Source organism: Podarcis pityusensis, assembly GCF_964106645.2.
Source record: "Podarcis pityusensis genome assembly, chromosome: 8".
Taxonomy (NCBI): domain Eukaryota; kingdom Metazoa; phylum Chordata; class Lepidosauria; order Squamata; family Lacertidae; genus Podarcis; species Podarcis pityusensis.
In genome coordinates this window covers 4,216,436-4,230,703 of record NC_138033.1, presented here as the reverse complement: position 1 = coordinate 4,230,703, position 14,268 = coordinate 4,216,436, and the positions used below count along the sequence as shown (strand labels likewise).

At 47.8% G+C, this 14,268-nt stretch overlaps 1 protein-coding gene across 1 annotated transcript in view; it reads right to left on the bottom strand.

Moving 5' to 3' along the window:
- Positions 1-1,128: 1,128 nt before the first annotated feature.
- The window catches only part of LOC308483118 (uncharacterized protein), a 15,100-nt gene continuing 1,960 nt past the window's right edge, over positions 1,129-14,268 (bottom strand). The window contains exons 4-7 of the mRNA XM_081016705.1: positions 12,079-12,477; positions 6,130-6,299; positions 4,413-4,489; positions 1,129-1,516 (exon numbers count right to left, since the gene is read on the bottom strand). Coding sequence (XP_080872831.1) covers positions 1,390-1,516; positions 4,413-4,489; positions 6,130-6,299; positions 12,079-12,477 — 773 coding nt within the window. The 3' untranslated portion in view covers positions 1,129-1,389. The remainder of the gene's footprint in view (positions 1,517-4,412; positions 4,490-6,129; positions 6,300-12,078; positions 12,478-14,268) is intronic.

Sequence of the window (14,268 nt, the reverse complement as noted above, 5' to 3'; positions counted from 1 at the left end):
ACTTTGATGTGCTTTCGAACTGCTAGGTTGGCAGGAGCAGAGACTGAGCAACGGGAGCTCACCCCGTCGCGGGGATTTGAACTGCCGACCTTCTGATCGGCAAGTCCTAGGCTCTGTGGTTTAACCCACAGCACCACCCGCGTCTCTCGCACAACAGAATAAATGCACACAAATCTGACATCGGAAATGGCGGTATCTGAAAAACCTTGCCTCCTCCCAGGACAACCCTCTGTTGCTGACCTCAGCGTGGCAGTTCTTGATTTCCAGGAAGAGACTCTAGCATCAAACTGCTGAATTGCAACCTTTATGGATGTTCGATTCTATCGCCTCAGGCTTAAATTGAGATAATGGTTCCCTGTGTACTACTACAGCTATTGATTGACTTAGCAATGTTTGGGTGATTGTGTCATCGCTTATTAGCAATTACTGCTGTTGTGAAACATCACTAGACGCATCACGAACTTGACATAGAGTTGGCACACGTTCCATTGCCATTCTGCAGAAGCACATTGTGTGCAAAGCATACGTAGACCGGCCAATTGCAAATAACACATAATGAACCTGTTTGCCTTTGAGATGCCATGGGAATTCGTAGTTGTAATGCTTAATGCTCGTAAGATGTGCAGCGCTATGGGAGAACTGCTCAAAGGACGTCAGATCTCTCAATAATTTCTCAGAACTTTTCCCAGTAGTGATGTATGGAAGTGAGAGCTGGACCATAAAGAAGGCTGATTGCCGAAGAATCAATGCTTTTGAATTCTGGTGCTGGAGGAGACTCTTGAGAGTCCCATGGACTGCAAGAAGATCAAACCTCTCCATCCTTAAGGAAATCAGCCCTGAGTGCTCACTGGAAGGACAGATCCTGAAGCTGAGGCTCCAATACTTTGGCCACCTCAGGAGAAGAAAAGACTCCCTGGAAAAGACCCTGATGTTGGGAAAGATTGAGGGCACAAGGAGAAGGGGACGACAGAGGACAAGATGGTTGGACAGTGTTCTTGAAGCTACCAGCATGAGTCTGACCAAACTGCGGGAGGCAGTGGAAGACAGGAGTGCTTGGCGTGCTCTGGTCCAGGGGGTCACGAAGAGTCGGACACGACTAAACGACTAAATAACAACAACAAGTGCCAATTTATTCTGAAATAAGCAGTTTATTTTAAACTCTTTACAAAATAGGCAGTATCATAAAAACACAGATATCGATTGCTGTCTTTAGCCTTCGTTTGAATACTGGGAAAGGTGTGTGTGTGGGCTGGGGCCAGGAGCATCTTGTAAAAGAAGAGCGGTCACACCACTGGACAGACCAGGGGTTAGGAGGAGATAGATCTGGACCTCCTGCAAGAACTCTGGGTGATTTGCAGCAGATCCAAAAAGCTTCTGACTCTCAGCTGTTCATGACCAGGGACTGGACCTGGCTATCTTTTGACAGATGTACAGAGACTTTCTGCCACAGGATTCTTGTTTCAGGCCTTCTTGGCTCACTTGCACACAGCCCTTATTAGGTTTATGTTTCAGAGGTCTGAAAGAAAATGAATCAACAAAGCAAAAAGGTCACAGCTTGCCTTGCCATTCGTAATGCTCACATTCTGAATTATCTGTAGTGACTTTGGAAGCCAGATTTGACCATCTCCAAACAGCTCAAATGTGACCCAGGTCAGCTGCCCTGGGCTCATCTCCACTCCCCCTGGCCCCATATCTATAAGGCCTGGGTCCAAGCAGTTTGTGAGAAGCAAAGCTACAGGGAACCAGGCAGAGGGCCTTCTCGGTAGTGGCGCCCGCCCTGTGGAACGCCCTCCCATCAGATGTCAAAGAGATAAACAACTACCTGACATTCAGAAGACATCTTAAGGCAGCCCTGTTCAGGGAAGTTTTTAATGTGTGATATTTTACTGTATTTTTGTTCTTTGTGGAAGCCGCCCAGAGTGGCTGGGGAAACCCAGCCAGATGGGCGGGGTACAAATAATACATTATTATTATTATTATTATTATTATTATTATTATTATTATTTCCCACTTGCCCTGCGCTTTCTAGGCATGGGTCCAAGTGCTTTTGCCCCTGCCCCACCACTTTCCACGGGGAAAAACCAGCTCATTAGTGAGAATTTGGAGCAAACGTCAGTCCAGAGAAAACCCAAAAGATATTTGCTCCGATTCAGCAGTAAAGATCAGGTTTTCCTGGGGGAAAGTGGCCTTGCACGAGCAAGTTTGGATGAGCACTTCCAGGGGCCAATACTTATTTTCATACCCTCCAACATTTCTGCAGTGAAAATAGGGACATCCTATTCCGTTGATGTTGTTGTTGTTGTTGTTGTTGTTGTTGTTGTTGTTGTTGTTGTTGTTGTTACCCAGTCCATCTGACTGGGTTGACCCAGACACTTTGGGTGGTTTCCAACATACAGTCGTACCTTGGTTCTCCAACAGAATGCAACCGTTCGAAAACCATGGCGCGGCTTCCAATTGGCTGTAGGAGCATCCTGCAGCCAATCAGAAGCCGTGCCGGACGTTCAGCTTCCAAAAATTGTTCGAAAACCATGTTTCGGTCATTTGGGAGCTGATTTGTTCAGGACCCAAGATGTTTGAGAGCCAAGGTACGACTGTATACAAAAACATAATGAAACATTAAACATTAAAAAAAACCCTTCCCTATACAGGGCTGCCTTCAGGTATTTTCTAAAGGTTGCATAGTTACTTATCTCCTTGACTAGGGGGTCGCAAAACTCCAGACCCTCCAACATTTCTCCATCAGTATGCAGATGACACCCAGCTCTACCTCTCCTTTAAATCAGAACCAGTGAAGGCGGTGAAGGTCCTGTGTGAGTGTCTGGAGGCGGCTGGAGGATGGATGGCGGCTAACAGATTGAGGTTGAATCCTGACAAGACAGAAGTACTGTTCTTGGGGGACAGGGGGCGGGTGGGTGTGGGGGACTCCCTGGTCCTGAATGGGGTAACTGGACCATGTGCGCAGCCTGGGAGTCATTCTGGACTCACAGCTGTCCATGGAGGCGCAGGTCAGTTCTGTGTCCAGGGCAGCTGTTTACCAGCTCCATCTGGTACGCAGGATGAGACCCTATCTGCCCGTGGACTGCCTCGCCAGAGTGGTGCATGCTCTAGTTAACTGGTCCATGCAGCTAAGTAATGTGTCCAGGGCAACTGTCTACCAGCTCCATCTGGTACGCAGGATGAGACCCTACCTGTCCGCAGACTGTCTTGCCAGAGTGGTGCATTCTCTGGTTATCTCCCGCTTGGACTATTGCAATGCGCTCTACGTGGGGCTACCTTTGAAGGTGACTCAGAAACTGCAACTAATCCAGAATGCGGCAGCTAGACTGGTGACTGGGAGTGGCAGCCGGGACCACATAAGACTGGTTCTGAGAGATCTGCATTGGCTCCCAGTACGTTTCCGAGCACAATTGAAAGTGTTGGTGCTGACCTTGAAAGCCCTAAACGGCCTCGGTCCTGTATACCTGAAGGAGCGTCTCCACCCCCATCGTTCAGCCCGGACACTGAGATCCAGCTCCGAGGGCCTTCTGGCGGTTCCGTCATTGCAAGAAGTGAGGTTACAGGGAACCAGACAGAGGGCCTTCTCGGTGGTGGCGCCCACCCTGTGGAACACCCTCCCTTCAGATGTGAAGGAAATAAGTAGCTATCCTATCTTCAAAAGACATCTGAAGGCAGCCCTGTTCAGGGAAGCTTTTAACATTTAACGCTGTATTGTTTTTAATACTTGATTGGGAGCCGCCCAGAGTGGCTGGGGAAACTCAGCCAGATGGGCGGGGTATAAATAATAAATTATTATTATTATTATTATTATTATTATTATTATTATTAGAAAATAGGAATGCCCTAAGGAAAAGCGGGACATTCCAGGATCAAGTCAGAAACTGGTATGGCTTCTGTGAACCTGGGACTGTCCCTGGAAAAAGGGAGCACTTGGAGGGTATGTGATTTTGCACTGTGAGTTGTCGCTCCTTGGAGGCTCCCTGCAAATGTCCAGTGGGCCTCTGCGAGTCTGGCTGGGCATTAAAAGGAGGCAGAACCACGTCATCATCATCATCATTTATTATTTATACCCCGCCCATCTGGCTGGGTTTTCCCAGCCACTCTGGGCAGCTTCCAAAAGAATATTAAAATACAATAACCTATTAAACATTAAAAGCTTCCCTGAACAGGGCTGCCTTCAGATGTCTTCTAAAAGTCTGGTAGTTGATTTTCTCTTTGACATCTGGTGGGAGGGCGTTCCACAGGGCGGGTGCCACCACCGAGAAGGCCCTCTGCCTGGTTCCCTGTAACTTGGCTTCTCGCAGGGAGGGAACCGCCAGAAGGCCCTTGGCGCTGGACCTCAGTGTCCGGGCAGAACGATGTGTTACGTTCTGCTTCTTAGCAAGCGGCAAACAGCTCGGTGCTTCTCTACTTACCCTGAATAGTGTGAATTATCCACCCATTCCCATACTCCTTTCAGCCCAATCCAAAATGGCGTTGAACGCAGAGAGTTCTAGAGTTAGGAGAAGAAGCAAAGCGTTGGAGTCCTGAATGACCAGCCTCACGCCATGTCTACTGAGAGAGGGGGCTGCTAGTTTGATGGCTGGGTGGGAGCACCTGCTTCCAAGGGGCTCACTCAATTTCCCTCTCAGCGGGGCCACATCAGGAAGACAGCTGAGGGAAACCGTCCCTCCCCACAGCCGCCCCAAAGACAAGAGGGCCATCATTGAGGTCCCACAGAGCTCTTTGCTGCTGTCTGTTCGGCTACTTAACGCAGTCTCTATAGGAGTATATTTCCTGCCCATCTAGCAGTTCGAAAGCACATCAAAGTGCAAGTAGATAAATAGGTACCGCTCCGGCGGGAAGGTAAACGGCGTTTCCATGCACTGCTCTGGTTCGCCAGAAGCGGCTTAGTCATGCTGGCCACATGACCCGGAAGCTGTACGCCGGCTCCCTCAGCCAATAAAGCGAGATGAGTGCCGCAACCCCAGAGTCGTCTGCGACTGGACCTAATGGTCAGGGGTCCCTTTACCTTTTTATAGTAGTATATTGTATTATAAAATGGGGTTTTGGAGTTTTTAGGGGTTTTTGAATGTCTTATGTAGATTTTTCAATTTCATTGTTCTGTATGGGACAATGACAATAAAGATATCATATCATATCATATCATATCATATCATATCATATCATATCATACTTTCCTGGGGTTAGAACCGTAGGGAGAGGGAACGCGTTTCCTGCTCTGGGACAAGAGAAGCCACAGGACAGAAGTCTTGAAAATAACGCATCCTTATCACAGCCCTTATGATATACGATATCCGATATCTTTATTGTCATTGTCCCATACAGAACAATGAAATTGAAAAACTACATAAAACATTCAGAAACCCCTAAAAACTCTGAAACCCCATTTTAAAATACACTCTGTTGTTGTTGTTGTTTAGTCGTTTAGTCGTGTCCGAATCTTCATGACCCCCTGGACCAGAGCACGCCAGGCACTTCTGTCTCCCACTGCCTCCCGCAGTTTGGTCAAAAAATCCCCTTCATGGATCACTGCCCCTTCATGGACCACTGCCTTGCCGTGGCGAAGGGGCTTGAATAACTCAGAGAAGCTATGAGCTATGCCGAGCAGGGCACCCAAGATGGACAGGTCATAGCGGAGAGTTTTGACCAAATGTGATCCACCTGGAGGAGGAACTGGCAAGCCACTTCAGTATCCCTGCCGAGAAAACTCCATGGACAAAGACAACAGGCATATAAAAAATACACTATACTATACTATAAAATACACTATACTAAAAAAGACACTAAAAATACACTAAAAAATACACGATACTTGCCTCATTTCGCAGCTCTCGCAGGCGGCAAGGAGGAGTGACATAAAGGGAAAAAGCAGAAAGGCAGGGGCCCAATCCTGCTCTGATCTGCAGTCAGTCTGCATCCCTCAACAGACGGCCCCAAGAGAGGTGGCAAAGTTGCAGCAGGGTCCCTTCCGCTTTTTAAGATTGGCTGTGAACACCACATTTCCCTCGCCTTTCCCCTTTCTGTGCTGCGAGCATGGAGTGGCCTTCAAGTTCCCCCTTCAGGATTGACGGTGGAGCCCCTCCCTCCCTCACCCCACCCATTAGGCCATGCTACCCTTTTTCACCAGACCATTAAGACTTGGGAACGCTGCAGGTCCTCAGCACTCCAGCGATCTCTCAAAACAAGCAGCAGGGATTCCTTCTTCACACAGTCAAAGTTGCTTTCTGCCCAAGTCCTCTTTTCCGTTGAAGCCCACAGGCATTTCCATCGGAAGAGCTTCCACTGAGGGGGGCAGCAGCCTGGGAAGGAGACACAAAGGGCCAGGAGAGGGTCTTGGCTGCAGCTCTTCCCAGCTGGGCTCAGGGCATCTCAGAGACCCCCCAGCCAATGGGGTGAGATCCTATTTGTTCAGAGGCCACAAGCTCCAGACATTGGTCTGTGCTACGTCTGCAGGTTGGCAGGGCTCGTTTGGGAACAATTATGGACTCATCCGGGACGTGGGTGGCGCTGTGGGTTAAACCACAGAGCCTAGGACTTGCCGATCAGAAGGTCGGCGGTTCGAATCCCCGCAACAGGGTGAGCTCCCGTTGCTCGGTCCCTGCTCCTGCCAACCTAGCAGTTTGAAAGCACGTCAAAGTGCAAGTAGATAAATACGTACCGTTCTGGCGGGAAGGTACACGGCATTTCCGTGCGCTGCTCTGGTTCGCCAGAAGGGGCTTAGTCATGCTGGCCACATGACCAGGAAGCTGAACGCCGGCTCCCTCAGCCAATAAAGCGAGATGAGCACCACAACCCCAGAGTCGGCCACGATTGGACTTAATGATCAGGGGTCCCTTTACCTTTTAAGGACTCATCCACACTACCCTTTTGCCCCTCACTTCCTAGGCAGAATTTTTCCAGTCCATGTCCAAGTCACTTTTCCCCCCCAGGAAAATCCACTCTTTAATGCTGAATTGGAACAAATGGCAATCCGGGTTTTCCAAAGATTGCTGTTTGCACCGATTCAGCGCTAAAGAGAGGGTTTTTGCAGGGGAAAGGGGAAAAAAACATACCCTTATGCACTCTTTGCTTGACTATAAAGCCATGCATTTAGACAGATGGAGGCATCAGTGAGACATTTAATTTACCCCAGAGCCCATACTTGGGTAATATTAGCAGAAACCCAAAAGCCACAAAGGTTGCTCCTCTCCAGGGTTGTCTCAGGCCAGAAATAAGACACCCCCCCCCCAATTACTACCCTTATTTGCATGCTGCACAACAAAAGATCTTGCAATAAATAAAACAATTTGGGTAAAAAAAATAAGATATAAAACTGTAAAATCAAGGCAGGTGTTAACCCGGGATGGCAATTCTCCTATGACTGCCAGTCATTATGGCCAACTGATGTTTGTTCTGGCCTAACATTGCTTGCTACTTTATCATACCCTCCAACATTTCTCTGATGAAAATGGAGATGTCCTATTCAATAATAATAATAATAATAATAATAATAATAATAATTTTATTATATATATCCTGCCCATCTGACTCAGTTGCTGCAGCCACTCTGGGTGGCTTCCAGCATACATAAAAACATAATAAAACATTAAACATTTTTTTTGAAACCTTCCTTACGCAGGGCTGCCTTCAGGTGTCTTCTAAAGGTTGTACAATTACTTATCTCCTTGGCTCAGGGGTCGCATAACTCCAGACCCTCCAACATTTATCTGATGAATATAGGGACATCCCAAGGAAAAGAGGGACATTCCAGGATAAAATCGGAAACCGGGATGGCTTCTGTAAATCCGGGACTGTCCCTGGAAAATAGGGGCATCTGGGAAGGTCTGCTTTATTCATTCTGCTTCCATAATTTTTTGCCCCTGGGTACCAGCAATATGGGACGCAGGTGGTGCTGTGGGTTAAACCACAGAGCCTAGGACTTGCTGATCAGAAGGTCGGCGGTTCGAATCCCCACGATGGGGTGAGCTCCTGTTGCTCAGTCCCTGCTCCTGCCAACCTAGCAGTTCGAAAGCACGTCAAGTGCAAGTAGATAAATAGGTACCACTCCAGTGGGAAGGTAAACGGTGTTTCCGTGCGCTGCTCTGGTTCGCCAGAAGCGGCTTAGTCATTCTGGCCACTTGACCCGGAAGCTGTACGCCGGCTCCCTCGGCCAATAAAGCGAGATGAGCGACGCCACCCCCGAGTCGGCCATGACTGGACCTAACGGTCAGGGGTCCCTTTACCTTTACCAGCAATATGGAAAGATTCTTTAGTTTGGCAAGCACTAGTAAAAGGAGGGGAATCTCCCATTGCAGTGGGGGCAGAACAGGGGAAACTCATTCTGGTGATTCACGAACCCCAACCCAGCGCAAGTGGGGATTGCAGAAAGAATGTGGTTGGTCAAGGGAGCTGTGGGCTCAAAATGTTGAAAACCAGTGTTCCAGGGGGATACTGGTAAGTAAAACAAAGGAGTGGTGGCCATTAGGGAGAAATCAGCAGCTAAGAAGAAATGAACAAATGGCAGTTTTGACAACAAAAATGAAGGCAGAGACGCAGCTCATCGCCCACATTTGCTAGAGCATCAGAGCATGAAGAGCGCTCAGCCGCCGTCGCACAGACAGCGCAGGAAGTGTGAGCACATGTCTTTTGCGTGCAGGTTCTGCTTGGCAAGAATCACCCCGTTACGGGAAAATTAATGAAATTGTCCTAAATATAGTGCGCCTAATGAGTGCATCATCCGTATGTCTGAAATAGTACATGGTGCAATGCATCAGCCATGCATATGTTAGGGTTTTTATCTATCTGAGCTGCTCCATCGAGTGGTACTGTTGTAATGTGTTTTGTAGACATCATGTGAGTGTCTGAGTGAGAGTGAGACAGAAAGTCTGAGCACGGTTGGAAGTTAGTTTCACTTCTGTTTGTGATGCTGTTCTGTACTGGTGCTCAAAGAGCACAGACGTGCTGATGGAGTCTTTGTATTACAGAATGTAAATAAAGTAGTTTTAGAGCTACTGATTGAGTCTTTCTTCTGCAATGATATGCCAGAAGACGAGTGTGCTCCTCTCAGGAGAGCAGGGTCGCTTATCACCGGTCTCTCTGGACTGAGGGAGATTTTTATGTGTGATATTTTAATGTACCGTATTTTTCGCTCTATAAGACGCGCCAGACCACAAGACGCACCTAGTTTTTGGAGGAGGAAAACAAGGAAAAAAATATATTCTGAATCTCAGAAGCCAGAACAGCAAGAGGGATCGCTGCGCAGTGAAAGCAGCGATCCCTCTTGCTGTTCTGGCTTCTGGGATAGCTGTGCAGCCTGCATTCGCTCCATTAAGACGCACACACATTTCCCCTTACTTTTTAGGGGGGAAATAGTGAGTCTTATAGAGCAAAAAATACGGTAATTTTCATTTTTGTTGGAAGCCGCCCAGAGTGGCTGGGGAAACTATTATTATTATTATTATTATTATTATTATTATTATTATTACCACCCAGTTTCCCGAAAATAAGACCCAGCCAGATGGGTGGGGCACAAATAATCAATTTAGTATTATTATTATTATTATTATTATTATTACCCAGTTTCCCCGAAAATAAGACAGTGTCTTATATTAATTTTTGCTCCCAAAGATGCGCTACCCTGTTTCCCCGAAAGTAAGACATCCCCCGAAAATAAGACCTACTTCCAGTTTTGCCTCTCGCTGTAATATAAGGCCTCCCCCGAAAATAAGACCTCCCTGGAATATAAGGCCCCCGAAGCTACCGTAAGGCATAGAGCATCTTTGGGAGCAAAAATTAATATGAGACACTGTCTTATTTTCGGAGAAACAGGGTAAGTCTTATTTTCAGGGGATGTCTTATTTTTCCATGAAGAAGAATACGGTACACATTCATTGTCTAATTGTGAGTCGGCCAGACTCCATCAGGGCAGAGCGTGCAGCAGGCGGCAGTTTGTCCTGGTGGCGGCGCGGGCTCTCTGATTTAAAGATGTTCGGGGCGGGGCTTTATTATCGGGGAGGTCTTATATAACAGCGAGGGGCAAAACTGGAAGTAGTTCTTATTTTCGGTGGATGTCTTACTTTAGGGGAAACAGGGTATTGTTTACAGCCAGGGAGGACCACCGGAGAGACGTCCCAATGACTTGGGAAGTTGGCGGCCTTCCTGGGCGTGTTTCCAACGTGTTTCCAACCTCTCAGAATCCTAGAAGGGGCCTCGAGAGTCATCCAGTCCACCCCCCCGCAAGGCCACATTGGCTCCTCGAGCCCTGTAAGAGGAAACTCTTGCTGAATTCCCCATCTCAAACTAATAATAATAATAATAATTTATTATTTATACCCCGCCCATCTGGCTGGGTTTCCCCAGCCACTCCGGGCGGCTTCCAAAAGAATATTAAAATACTGAGATACATCAAACATTAAAAGCTTCCCTAAACAGGGCTGCCTTCAGATGTCTTCTAAAAGTCTGGTAGTTGTTGTTCTCTTTGACATCTGGTCATCTGGTGGGAGGGAGTTCCACAGGGCGGGTGCCACTACTGAGAAGGCCCTCTGCCTGGTTCCCTGTAACTTGGCTTCTCGCAGCGAGGGAACCGCCAGAAGGCCAGTAGAGGCAATGAGGAGGTAACCGAGAAAGTTAGGAAAAAGTTTCTGAGGGTAATGGCCATTTGACAGCGGAACAGACTCCCTTGGGAAGTGGCGGACTCTCCTTCCTCGGAGGTTTCTAAAGAGATGGTGGACGCTCATGGATTCTTTAGCTGCGATTCTTGCATCGCAGGGGGTTGGACCAGATGATCACTGGGGGATCCCTTCCAACACTACAACTTCATTGAAATAAAAAATTTAAGGTCTTATATATATAATAAATGTTCATAAATGTACCAAGCAAACTTGTACATAAATATATATATATATAAACCACATGTCTGAAGCAGCACAGGAAAACAGCCCTGAAACCATTTTGACGCCCAAACTGACCAAATGTTTTCTCTGCAAGGTCGAAGGAAAATGGAAAAGCCTCCCCATTGTCTTTTCCTTCACAAATCCTGTCTTAAGGGTATGTCTGTGTATGAATAGGGTGATCCTGTGACCTGGCTCAGGAATGAAGTATTTATCATTACAAAAGACTGGCCGGGCTCCCCAGGGTATCCAATCAAGTAAGCATTAACAGGTAACCTGCCAGACAGGAGGTAAACAATGCACTCAGATTTCTGTTGTAGACTGCCTTTTCTGTGATGTAGGTATGATGTATCTGGGGTGGTGGTCTTGGGTTACACCCCTTCTGTGATGTATGTATGATGTATGGAGGGGTGGTCTTGAGCTCCAGGGCAGGGAATTTAAAATGTCTATATGAGGGCGGGCACACCTTGGTTCGGGGTTCCTCCTCCTTTCCTGCTTGTGAGGGGAGCACCCTCTTGCAACAAATCAATAAAGACCAGGCTTACTAGCTGCTTTGCTTCAAAATATTCTCTGGTTGGCCTCTGTTATTTTCTCCGACCGATGGAGAACCTGCAAAGGACTCTATAAGGGCTCTTGTGTCCCCCATAAGGGAGCATAGCTGTCAACTTACAGATTTGAAAATAAGGGACCAGCAGCCTCAAAAATAAGGGATCAGCAGCCAAAATAAGGAATTTCAGTCAACCAGCAGCCAAATGAAGCCTCAAGCAGTGGTTCCCACAGCGCAGCAACCCGGCAAAGGGGATGCAGCAAGGAAAACCACCGTCACCTCTCCGCTGGGAAGCGCTGAGCAAAGGCGAGTCCCCAGGCAACGCGGCCGATTTGATCGGCACAAGGCATGCAAGCTCCACCCCCCAATCGTTCTTAGACTCCTTATTGGGTGAGCAATGCAGCCAAGCAACACAGTTGGAGCCTCCCTCCTCCCTGGCCGGCAGAGAGGGAGGGAGAGGAGCTGCTTCCTTTGAAACCCGGGAAATTGACATCATCAATCCAGGACAGCAGCGGGAAACGGTGCTGAGATAAGGGAGTTTCCCACCAAATAAGGGACGGTTGACAGCTATGTAAGGGAGTAAGGGCAGATTTTTGTCTATTACACCATGATGCCCGGCGGCAGCGATCAGCAAGGGTGGGAAAAGGGGCAAACTGGACGTACCGATCTGCTGGCAAGATCTGGCGTGCGTCAGATTGGTCTCCATCTCCCGGTTCTTCTCTTCCAGTCTGCCCTGGTCCTGACGCAGGAGGGTCAGGTTGCTCTCTGCTCGCCTCAGCTGTTCCCCGGCGCGTTCGAGTCCCGTCTCGGCTTCTCGTAGCATCTCCCGGGCTTGAGCCAGGCTCTCTTCCTCGGTTCTGATCCTCTGGGCCAGGGCGCTGCTGTTTGCAGCGTGGGCTTGGGAAGCCTCGCTGAGCTGCCGGGAGACCTGCCAGTCTGCAAAGCACAGGGGAGGGAGATGACCGGGGCCCACAATGTTGTTCTCTTGTGGGCTCTGGGCTGGGCTGCAGGCAGCAGGGCAGAGAGGCTGGATTACTGCAATGTGCTCCCTGTGGGGCTTCCCTTGCGTTTGGTCTGGAAGCTGCGGTCATTGCAAAACGCCGCACCACAACTGCTAACAGGTGTGAGGCCCCGACAGTTTAGGAAGTTTTAATCTGATTCTTTAGTTGATTCTAAAGAATCGTGGCAAGAAAAATTGACGGACTATGCAGAACTGGCAAAACTGACATACAAGCTACGGGACAAGCATAACTGTGACTTTAAGGATGAATGGGAACCCTTTACAAAGTATCTGAAGACCCAACAAAGCGAATTGGACTCATTGGAAGGTTTTGAATAGACATTCACAAACTTTTTATTGATAATAATCAATAAAGGATCTATACAACTTTGTAACATGCAGAAAACAGCAGTCTCAGAGAAACCAAAGACAGGAACTGAGGGAAGTCGGGGGTTGGGGGCGGGTGGGTTTTGTGGGGGGGAGGGGGGAAATGGGGGAGAAATGGGGGGGAACAAGGATGATATGTTTTTGGATAATATGTCTTGTTTTAATTTTGAATAAAAAAAACTTAAAAAAGAGGAAGTTATAATCTGTTTCAAGTATTTTAACTGTTTGTATGTTTCAAAGTATGGCTTTGAAATTTTTCTTGGTTTTGGGTTGTTTTTTTAAAAAACCAACACAGCAGTATATAAATTTTATGAAATAAAATAATAAATAAATCCCCACTTGAAGGCCATGAAGTCTACTAGGGTTGACGTTGGGCCAGTCACTGCCTCTCAGGTTGAAAGTTTTAAATCACTGCTGTTAATTTTTCCTAAGTGGTAACTGGATTGTGTCAATTTTTCTAAACCCCTTTAAGGTTGGGGGGCAGAGGGGGAGTGTTTTACAGTTGAGCGATGCATACGTTTTATAAAATAAAAATAAATAAAGACACAAATCCAGAGCTGCTCTGGCTCCGTTTTGAAGAAATCCTCAGTTAGGCTATGTGAATTTGCAATTTCCCACCTCTCCCATTACCCTGGAGGGGAAACTGCTGGAGGCTGGCTGCCTCTGAATAGAACTTAGCTGGTGTATTTAGGTCCTGCCTGCAGGCTTCTTCCCACCACGTCTATCTGATTGACCACTGTGCAAACAAGATGCTGGACTTAGATGGACCACTGGCTTGACCCAGCAGCCAGGCTGTTCCTATGGAGGCCTATTGAGATAGCAGAACCTCCATGCCCAGGCACAGTCTACCTCTGAATACCAGATAATGGGGAACAACAGTTGGAGAAGACATTTGCACTCAGGACCTGCTCTGGGGCCTCCCTTTCGGGCACCTGTTTGAATGTTTGGCCTGATCCAGCCTGAGAGCTCTTTTTAGATATGGGTGCTCTCATGGGAACATGGCTGCTACTGAGCACCAATGCTAGCAGAGCTCCAGTGGCAGGTGAATATGCGGCTATTTGAGCAGACATTTGGCCTCCCTTGCCTCGTGCAGTTACGTTCTCTGTGTATTGCTTGCTTCAACACTGGTGATCTTTGCTTCTTCCAGTATACTAGTTTGCCTGTCTTCCCAAGTGATGTGTAAAATCTAGAAAAAATGTAGTATAAACACCGACAACCGGGAAACACTGGCCTGCGAGCGCTCCAGTTGGAGAACAGCCTTGACCAAAGGTGTCATGGGCTTTGAAGACGCTCGAACGCAGGGCGCAAGGGGGAAACATGCGAAGAGGAAGGCACGCTTGGCAAATCCACACCAGGATCAATTCCCACCTGGGAACCAATGTCCCCACTGTGGAAAGACGTGTGGATCCAGAATTGGCCTCCACAGTCACTTATGGAATCATTGTTAAAACCGTGTTTATGGAAGA